The sequence below is a fragment of the Meriones unguiculatus genome, chromosome 15 (assembly GCF_030254825.1).
Source record: "Meriones unguiculatus strain TT.TT164.6M chromosome 15, Bangor_MerUng_6.1, whole genome shotgun sequence".
Classification (NCBI taxonomy): Eukaryota; Metazoa; Chordata; class Mammalia; order Rodentia; family Muridae; genus Meriones; species Meriones unguiculatus.
The window spans coordinates 454,093-464,541 of NC_083362.1; the positions used below are offsets into that span (position 1 = coordinate 454,093).

The 10,449-nt window shown below is 54.5% G+C and overlaps 1 protein-coding gene across 10 annotated transcripts in view; it reads right to left on the reverse strand.

Annotated features, from left to right (window-relative positions):
• Cux1 (cut like homeobox 1) overlaps nucleotides 1-8,699 on the reverse strand; it is a 308,986-nt gene extending 300,287 nt beyond the window's left edge. For 2 of the 10 annotated variants that reach the window (XM_060367899.1, XM_021651493.2), the window contains exon 1: nucleotides 7,157-7,375. In XM_060367899.1, the coding sequence (XP_060223882.1) occupies nucleotides 7,157-7,360 (204 nt within the window). In that variant the 5' untranslated portion in view covers nucleotides 7,361-7,375. Of the gene's footprint in view, nucleotides 1-7,156; nucleotides 7,399-8,476 lie in introns of those variants that run through there. The other 8 variants (XM_021651488.2, XM_021651485.2, XM_021651492.2 and 5 more) reach the window with 7 other exon arrangements.
• Between the last annotated feature and the right edge of the window lie 1,750 nt (nucleotides 8,700-10,449).

A 10,449-nucleotide genomic window follows, 5' to 3' on the forward strand; every position in this document is an offset into this window, starting at 1 on the left:
CCCCTGACAATGACCTCCAGCCATAACTGGCAACACCCACCCTTTCCCAATCCCACGTCGGGCTGACAAACCATGATGGCAGGGCTGAGGGCAGCAGTGGACAAGGCTGGCACAGAAAGGCAACCTTCACTCCGGGACACAGTGCCGTGGCTCCCCATGCTCACTGCTGAGGCTGTGAGGACCCCGTCACCTGAGAGAGGACCGCTTCAGCAGCCGGGCTCCCCTTCTGGCTCCAGGGTCCCCACACTCGCCTACCGAGCAGAAACATGATCCCAACCTGAACCTGTCTCCCACTTGGCTGGAGGAGAGGCGAGCACGAGCTGTTGCGAAAGCAAGGAATTGAGGTAAAACTAGAATAAGCAAGTCAGTGAGTGAGCACTCTCACACTGCTTCCATGCAGCTCCCACGGCCATGATCCTCTGTCCCAAGCCTCAAAGTTGACACGGAGCGTAACTCCCGGCTGTGCTCAGGATCTCAGGTCTGTGTGCTGGGCACCTCCTCACCCCCGTGGGCTGCTCTTGGTGAAAGCAGTCCAGAGGAACCACACCAGCTCAAGTTCTAGACCAACTAGCATGACAAAAAACAGAAAGGAAAGAGCACAAGTCTGGAGGTGAGACGATCCCCTAGAACCACAGCCCCTGGGAGGCAGAGGCAGGAAGATCAGGAGTTGAGAGGCATGCTTGGCTATACAGCCAGTTCAGGCCAGCCCAAAATCCTGTCTCAAAACATAAAGTGGCTGGTTATGACAGCACACTCTGGTGATATTTGCTGAAGAAGCAGAGAGAAGAGGGTCAAAATATAAAAGAATAGGCTGGGCAGCAAAATAGCTTAGCAGGTAAAACAGGCTTCCCTGTCACGGAAGCCTGCAGACTGAGTCAGGTCCCCAGAACCCACAGCTGCAAGAGAAGACACCTGAGAGCTGTCCTCGAACCTACCCACACACACCAGGGACACATTTCACACAGTAAATAATGGTTTTTTAAAGAAAAAAAAAATTCTGTATATTTGTTTCACCAGTATCTGTCATGCCTTATGAAATGACGCAAGAAAATGATGATCAGAGCAAAAGAATGTAGCTGTCTCCAAGAGGGGAAAAATCCTTTCCAAACTTCATCAATAAAAAAATTAAAAAAAAAAATTGTAATGTCCAAGTCTCTCAAGTAGTGATTTAAATTTTCTCTTACATCTTATCTTCTAAAAATCTCAAAATAAGTTCCACAAATACTCAGTTTAAAAATAAAAACAAAACAGTTGTCATAACACCGACGACAGGCCTGGCAGGGCAGGAGCAGGGCAAGAAGTGACAGGCAAAAGGACAGAGCTCGGGGCTGCCTTGGGAAGGCCAAGGGCGGCTCCCAGTAGCCCCCGCTTACCCAACCGCCCTAAGGCCCTGCTGAGGTTCCAGGCTCCCGGCTCTTGAAAAACAAGTCTGCCTTCAGGCCCAGAGAGCCGGCCGCACCACCACACCTCTCTCAGAGCCACACGTAGACAACCTCACTCCCAAGCTGCCCACTGCCCTTACAACATGTTCAGCAAATAAATTTAATTTCTAAAATACGAATTTGCCTTCTGTGTCATTTGCTAACTTAAAAAAACTGTGTGTGTGTGTGTGTGTATGTGTGCGCGCGCGTGCGTGTGTGCGCACACACTCAATACAGAGGTCGGGGGTGAAGGTGCTGTGTGCCTCTCTCCATCTGCAGCTTGTTTTTGAGACAGGTCTCTCAGGGCACCTGAAGCTTATCTTTTAGGCTCACCAGGGAACTGTGGGGACAGCCTGCCTCCTCCCCATAATCTGGAGTTCCAGCATGCTGCATGCCCCATTTTCAAGAACTGCTGAGGGTTTAGACCGGGTGCTTTTGCTCTCACTTGCTGTGCCTCCTCCCCAGCCCCATTTTACTAAGTTTCATCAAGCCATTTGCGAGAGTCAACAGGAAGGAAAACAGTAGTAAACCAAAGTACTCATAGGTCCAAAAGAACAGTCAAGTACTGGCACTTAAGATCAGTTCACATGCTTTTGAGTCTTTAAAACGTCCAACTGTGTCAGAAAACAAGGGTCAGGGTTTACTGGCTTACTCTGTTCTTTTGGGGGACCTCACCTAGCCCAGGCTGCCCTCACACTGTGTGTGCGGAAGAAGGACACTGAACTTCTGACCATCCTCCACCCTCATCTACCTCCCCAGGACTGGGTTTTACAGGTGTGCCCCGTGGTGCTGGGTGTGGAACGGCACTGGGCACTCCAGCAACTACCTGCTTTCTCAGTCATGACTCTGTTCATATGCCGGACAGATAAGCTCTGAGAGCCTCTTCCATCTTAAAAAAAAAGCTGTCAGCACCCAAATACATGTTAATGATAGAAAGAACGGCATTCCACTGCTCCGCATTTTGCAATGCTCACTTAAAAAAGCTAATTTGTCCGTTTGTCTCTCCCTTAACCAAACTTGGGGTGCCTTGCCAGCAACCATGGGCAACTTTTAGTGTTAACTGCATTTCCTTACCGAGAAGAACGGCGGCAACTCTACAGCGTCAGTCAAGGCAGCAGGAAAAAGAACCAGCTCCTGGCAGTTCAGGGTTTAAGCTCTGGTAACTTCCTCCAGCATTAAAATCAAACACTGGAGAGCACTCGATTTCAAACAAGGGTGAAGGGAGGCAGCCTGGGCTGCAGACTCGTGTCTCACAAAGGTGTGGCCTGCTTTAATGGAAGGAAGCAGGAGCTGGCCTCTTACTGAGTCTCCTACAGGGCTGTGCTATCCCTGCAGAAGGAAAGTGGCCTTGGGTTGAACCTTTCCTCTCACAGAACGACACCCCTCCAACCCCACATCCTCCTACTACCCCATTTCCCATGGCCCAAGGCTCTATCAGACACAAAAATCCTGCCAAATGCCTGCCGCCTCCAATAGTAAGAGAAAAAAAATGAGATGAAAGTGAAAACCTTGACATTTTTTACTTACTCTAGCTCTTTCAGTGCTGGGACGCCACCTTTGATTCTCATGTGCTAGGCAACCCATCCACTGCCACCCACAGCCCTGAAACCTTTGGTTTGTCCGTTTTTCAGTCAGGGTATTGCTATGTGGACTAGGCTGGCCAAAAACTCACATTTACCTGCCTCAGACTGTGGAGTGCTGGGGAGTGAAGGGGTGTACCATCAGGCCAGGCACAGACTTAAAATTTTGAAGAGGTTTACAACACATTAGACATCTTTCAAAGGCCACGTTCACCCTCGGACTTTTTCAGCTGTGTCACTTCCTGTGCACACAGTGTGCACAGCACTGTTCAGGGACTCAAAGGCATCTGGGAAGCTCCACTGAGGCCAACAGCACAGGTTCCCTCAGTCCCAGGTCCCTTCCTGCAAAGACGCTCCCTTCCCTGGCAAACAATGCTCTCTTCAATTTTCTCAGAACCCAGCTTCAATAGCGAGGCAGGGCGAGCTAAGTACAGTGGTCCCGTCTGTAATGTTAGTCCTGGGAATAGGGGCAAGGCAGGAGGAGTGTTGTGAGTTTGAGGCCAGCTTGCACTCTCGAGACCCTAACACTCATGAGACCCTAACAATAAATAATTTATAAAGTGGGACCCAGTGCAGGTCAGGAAAGCCGAAACTGTGAGCAAGACCAACAATTCCAAGTGATCCTTGGAGACACCGGGGAACTGCACACACAGGAGAACCTGACAGACAAGAAGGGGCTTTCAGGAGCACACTCGCAGAAACTGACACAGAAGGCTGTCTGAGAGCTCAGGGGACGCTGGCGCTGCTCTGTTAGTGAGATCCACCCAGACCAACTTAATTTCCTTAAGGCTCTCAGAGAAAGATGCTATCATTACAGATAGCATTTTTAGGCAAACTAATTTGTCCCTGAACTCAAATCACCATCAAGCTATCACAAAATGTATGATATGCTGGGAGAAAGAAAGAAAGAAAAGAAAGAAAGAAAGAAAGAAAGAAAGAAAGAAAGAAAGAAAGAAAGAAAAATGGATGAGCCAAGAGTAGAGATGTGCGCCTGTGACCCCAGCACTCAGTACGCTAAGGCAGGAGGATCTCTGAGTCTGAGGCCAGCCTGGACTGTGAAGCGACCCTGTCTCAGAGAAAACAGAAAGTGGCCAGTTGTTGCCTCTGAGATCCTTTTTCCCTCAGACATGACCAGGACGTCCACTAGGACATCCAGGTAAACAGTAATGTGGGGCCAGGGGAGGCTGTGGGCCTCTCTTCAAATGTCACCAACAAAGTGAACAAGCACTGGCAGTCAGTGCCCCTCCGGTGGCTGCGGCCAGGCTCATGCACAAGAGTTCAGGGTGCCTCCTGGCTCCCATTAGACCAGAGCTGCTGGCGCGTTCACACTCACTCGCGCTCCTTACACAAAACAGGGCCTCCAGGTTCTTTTCAATGGTTAAAATACGTTAAAATAAGATTAAGGGTCTGGTTTAAACAATCAGAGGCAGGGAAATTTCAACTGAAACCAAAACTATCTCTCCAAGGCAGCAATAACCCAGAGCTTCAGACAAAACAAGAAGACGAGGTAGACACATTTCTGCCACTGACAATGACTAATAAAAATCATACTTTTCTTGGGAAGGGCAATTCTACTTTAAAGCTACGTATTAAATTTCAAGTACATTTAAAATGATTCCTACAGTCACTTACGATCCTACATATGAGAATAACCTACCACAGTGACTTCACAGAGCATCTGTGTTACAGACCAGCAAGATTTTTGTAAACTATAAAAGGAACCAAGAATGAAAATGGAGCCTAGCTCTGGAGGTTCTTCATGTATGGTGAAATTTCTCCTAAAACAATTACAAAGTTTCCCTAACAAACCTTCCATCGGTTCCCATGAAACAGAGACACAGAACGTCTGTGTCTGGCTTTGTTTTCTCTGCAACCTCAAGAAAAGCCATCAGCAAGCTCCCACACACTCCCAGGTTTCTCTTGACTACCGGCCGAGAAGGGGCTTTTACAGGACTAAGTGGCTTGGGCACGTTGGGGCTGCAGACTGCAGGTGGGCACGCTGGGCTCAGGAGAGAGTAATTCTCGAGTAGACAGAGCTGTGTGTGTCCCTTCCCAACTTAGTTAGACCTGAGTATTCAAGAAGACACAGGCCAAAGAACTTCCATGTACCCAACCTCATCAAGAACTGTAACACTTATTTCATCCTTGCACTGACTTGTGCCTTTCAAAAAAAAAGGGTTTCATCCAGGCAAAAGCTTTGAGCAACTGATAATAACCCTGCCCACACCCGTCTCTTAAGACACCATATTAAAAGAAGCAAGAAAAGAAAAACACCGGAGTGCCCCGCATCATCTGTTTATTCATTACCCTATGAAAGGCACTAAGTGAGAGACTTTAATTGAAATTACATAATTATTACAAAGAGCAGTGTCGGGCACATAAACACACAAACGTGGGCACTTCCATAAGTGGGGAAAACAGAAGCAACCAGAAAAAAGGACTTTGCAGCAAAACCTGAATTTGTTTTCTGACTTGGGAAGAGAACATTTTCAAAGTTCACTTTTTCAGAGGATTCTCAAAAAAAGAACATGTCACACTATAATGAAAACACCCCAAAGGGATACAGCCACAAGCAGGCCCTGTTCCCCAAAATATTGAGAGCTCCACTAATCTGAAAACAAGTTACAGGAGTTAAATAAGCCTCTTTTCAAACATGTATTTAAAAGATAAATTTATACAATGGTCTTTTTCTTATTTAAAAAAAAAAAGTTTGTTTTTTACAAGTCTGGGAGAGGATCAAAACTTGTTCAACTAGTCTTAGTGACACTAGGGCACTCTAACTTTGTGCCCCACAAGCCTTGGTTGCGGATGAGAAAGGAAACAGGCCTGTTTTCAGAAACTCTTCAGGGACAGACATCCACTCCAGTTCCCAAGGCGGCCTTAGGAAGCAGGGGACTAAGAACACAGCCTGCCAGAAGCTGAGGAGGTGCGGGGCCTGCAGCACCCTTCCTGAGACCTACACTAAGCTTCCGGAGTCACCTGAAAACTCCCACCCGACCACAGGAGGGAACCTCACACCAACTCAGAATCCCTGGATCAGGCTCCAGATAAAGGAGCAGTCTGGGCTCACTCGACCTTTGTCACTCCTAGTTCAAGCGAGGGCTTTCAAACCTGCCATCAGTGACACAGTTGGAACCACTGGAGGCCAAATGGTTATCTACCAAAAGGCAACAGACTGTAACCAGAACAGTGCTTAAACAAAGACGTTGGTTTGTTGCTGTCTTAAGCGCAACATAAAGTTCATTCACGTCAACCTAAGGGAAACTTTCAATAAAGCCATCTGCTTACATGTCCTCAAGATGACCCCCTAAAGTTCATCAATGTGGGGGGGGCGACACTGATATCCACCACGTTCATAAAAATCTAATAATTCTCAAGAAACCAAATCTTTTTTTTCCGGTCTTCTTTGGGAATGCTCAATAAAGGAACTTTATCCTGATATTGAACTAGGATGTGACGTGGGGGCAGTGAATATTAAGGTTTGTTTCTTAAAATTCCACAACGGGTTTTACAGTGTGCACAGGAACTAAATTATGGTAAAAGGGAGCTATTTTTACTAAAATAGGGTAGACCAATTAATCAAAAAATGTCATCCGGCCGTGTTCATTACATTCAGGAATCTAATTTACACAATAGTCTATGGAGTAATCCATTTCAGTCAATAAATACTCAAACTTCTTTAAGTTTTAATCTTATCAGAAAAAAATATTTCACATAGTCTTCTAGTTAAGAGAGAAACAGGAGGAAATTTCATAACGAGTATGAGTCGGCTTTAACGTCCTCACGTAGGCAAGGGAAGAAGAAGCAGGCTCAATTAAAGTTGTTTCACTCCACTCGGGGTTCGTTTAATCCGGCCGGCCCCGTTTCCCACAGGCCTCCGTGTGGAGTTCGTTTGTTTAGGACTGCGAGGGTGCTGTGGGTTAGCAGATATCTCCAGTCCTCCGGGTGAGGAAAGTTCACTCAAGTTCACGTTCAGGCACTTAAGAGTTGGGAGCAAAGGCGGTTCCCAAGAGATGTTACAGAACATCACACAAAGACACACTCGCACACAGACACACAGACACACACAGCGCCAGGCTGCTGCCGTGGACCACAGACTGCCCCTCTCTCTGTGTCCCCAGTGACCAAAGCTCTGAGGGCTCCTTGGCCGCTCACCTTCAGCGTGGCTCCGGCCACGCACAACATCCACCTGGCAGGGTCCCGGGGCTGTCCAGGCGCGGGGAAAGCGGAGCCAGCACGAGCGGGGCCCCCGGGGGCGGGCGGCGGGACAGCATCCTCCGCCGCGGGCGGCGGGGACCCACAGCCGGGCCCCGCGCGGTCCAGCGGGGCCGCCGGGAGCGGGCCGGCCGCGCGCTGCATGGCTCCCGGGGCCCCGGCGGAGAGGACGGAGCAGCCTCCGCGGGAGAGCGACGGTCACCGGGGCGGCGCGGGCGGTCCCTGACGCACGGCCGGCGTGCTTGGCGGGGGCCGGCCCCGCAGGCGCTCGGCGGAAAGTTGCAGCCGTCCCCCCCGCGCCCGCCCTCCCCCGGGGCCGACCCCGCGCCCCGCGCGCCCCCGCCGGCCAAGTTCTCCCTCCGCGAAGCCGGGCGTCCCGGCGCGGACAGGGCCGGTCCGCTCCGCTGTCCCCCCGCGCCGCTCACACACAAAAGAGCGCGCCGGCCCCGGGACGTAAACAGGCGGAGGAGGAGGCGGTCCCGGCGGGCGCCCCGGAGCCGTGCGGAGGACGCGGGGCCGGCCCGGGAGCAGCCGCCGCCGCCGCGGCGAGCGCCGTCGCCAGCCTGGCCGCCGCCGCCGCCGGTGGCCGCTGACCCTCCCCGGGGCCGGCGGCACCACAGCGCCGCCAGCTCCGCTCCCGCGCCGGCGGACGCGGACCAGCGCCTCGCCCCCGCCGGCAACTCCCCGCAAACTTTGCCGGGGACCCGGCGGGCCCGGCGGGGGAGGGCCGTGCCCAGCGCCCGCGCCTCCCGCCCGCCGCCCTCCGGGCCGCCCCGCGGCGCGTCCCTCCCCGGCGCGAGTTCCCACCGGGCCCCGGGAGGACCGGCGCCGCTCCCCCCACCCCCCGCCGCGCCCGCCCCGCGGGTCCCGCGACCACGACAGCGCGCGGGGCGGGCGCGGCGGGGGGCCGGCGGGGGCGCGGCGGGCGCGGCGGGAGGAGGACACCTCCGGGCCGGAGGGGCAGGCACCGGGGGGCAGAGATGTCGGTGGCGGCTGGCGGCTCCGGCGCCATCTTGGGCTGATCGATGAATTGAACAAAGAGGATCAATTTCCGATCGCGCCGGGTGATCGGCGGGGACGCGGCGGCCCGGGGCGCCCGCCGCCGGCCCGGCCGCCCCGCTGCCGGCGCCCCCGCCCGCGCTCCCCCGGCGCCTCCGCGCCCCGCCGGCTCCGCGGCCCGCCGCGCGCCCCCCTCCCCGGCCGAGGCCCGGCCGCCCGCCGCCCGCCGCCCCCGGCGCGAGGCCGAGCGCGGAGCCTGACCTGCAGCTGCTGTAAATCAAAGCGCCTCCAATATTGGAACATCGATCCCACACTGGCCGCCATCTTGAGACATATTGAGACGGAGTGAGCGGCTGATAGAGAGGGGGCTGGAGTTCAGAGCCGCCAGGAGGCAGCCGGCGGGCGGCGCCAAAACCCGGCCTGGAGCGGCCGCCCGCCGCCGCCGCGGACGCGGACTGCCCGCCGAGCCCGCCAAGGGACGCGGCCGCCGAGCGCTCCCGCCGCGCCGCCGCCGCCGCGGGCATCCGGGCATCCGGGCATCCGGGCCCCGCGACCCCGCGACCCCGCGACCCCGCGGCCCCGCGGCCCCAGCCCGGCCCGGCCTGGAGGGGGCGCTGCGGACCCCGCGACCCCGCGCCCCTCGCGGGGAGCCCGGCCTGGAGGGGGCGCTGCGGACCCCGGCCCGGACCCCGGCGCGTCAGGGGCCGCGCTCCCCGTCAGCGACGCGCACGGCGTGGGGGAAGGGGACACGCCCCAGCGCTTGCAGCGAGCGGTGCGCTCGGAACCCGCGCGTGTCCCTAGGCCACGCGGACCGCGACGCCCGAGCACGCGGCCCCGGGCTTAGTGGCGTCCACACCGCGGCTCACCGCGGGACGTGTAATTAGTTGACACAGACCCCAGACTCCTTAATCTTGAGGGATTACAGGTAAATAAGGTCTGCGCGGAGCACGCGACGTGACGGCGGCCAGCAGCGGCTCTCGGCGCCCACTGTGGGCGCTGCTGGGGGCCGCACTGGCGGGGCTGGAAGTGAGTCACCACGACACTGAAGAGCACAGGGTCCCCGGAGGCGGCGGAGCGGGGCGCGCGGGCGTCGGGGGGCACGGGGGCCTCGGGGCCGCCTGCCCGGGGCGCGCTGCAGCTCCCACCGCACCGCCCGGCAGAGGGCAGCGGCTCCCGGCGCTCGGGCCTCCCGCCCCGCGTGTCCACCCCCATCCCGCGTGTCCATCCCGCGTGTCCCCCTGCCCCGCGTGTCCCCCCGCCCCGCGTGTCCACCCCCATCCCGCGTGTCCCCCCGCCCCGCGCTGGCCACGCCCTGTCCGGCGTCTGGGCGGGAAAGCCGTCCTTGGCCACCTAGAGCCTCCTCCGTTTCCCCGGTGTCCTCGTCTGCGCCTGTGCGAGGACAAAACTTGGCCTAAAGGCGGCGAAATGTGCAGGAGCACCAAAACAAGCAAGTCTCCTCTCCTGGGGAAACGGTACGGATTTACCACAGATGTTCTCAATCTAATTATCCTGTCGGTCCCCTGGGTTTGAACTTTAAAAACTGAAATATATATGACCTGTGTAATAGCGGGGGCCACATCTGGTTGGAATTCAGAGTTCTGAGTCCATGGCAATATTTTAGATACAAGTTTGACGGGTATTAAATACAATTGTTCCGTTTCTGGTTATGTTTATACTTCTGCATTTAACCTGGCTTACATTGGGTGGCCCAGAGCTTAAGCTTTATTCAAATTTCAATTTCTCCTCACAGGAGTTTTGGGGTTATACAAACTTTATTGTCCTCAGCCAGGAAGAGGGGAATATAACTTCTCCAGTGGAATAAAATGTTCTCGTTTCAAAAGATAATTCACTAATCAAAAATTATCTGGGGTGAATGAAATAATAATGTGAGAACATGTGACAAGGTTTTGAAGAACGCGTTTAACTACTTAGAACAAGAGCAGCTAAGAGATGGCTTGGTGGCGCAGTGGGTAAAGGCTGCTGTGCAAGCCTGAGAACTGAAAATCCAAAATCCATCCCTGCCAGGAGGGAGAAAACAGGCTCCGCAAAATTGTCCTCTGACCTCCACGAGCTTGCTGTGGCGCCGCATCGCACTCACCTCACCATAACTAATAAATGAAATGTAATAAAGAACAAATTATAAAAGTCTTCACACTTACGTACAAAACACAAATGATAACTATTGTTTCTTGCAAATTCATGTTCACCGGAAGTGCTGTGAAGCCTGGATAACC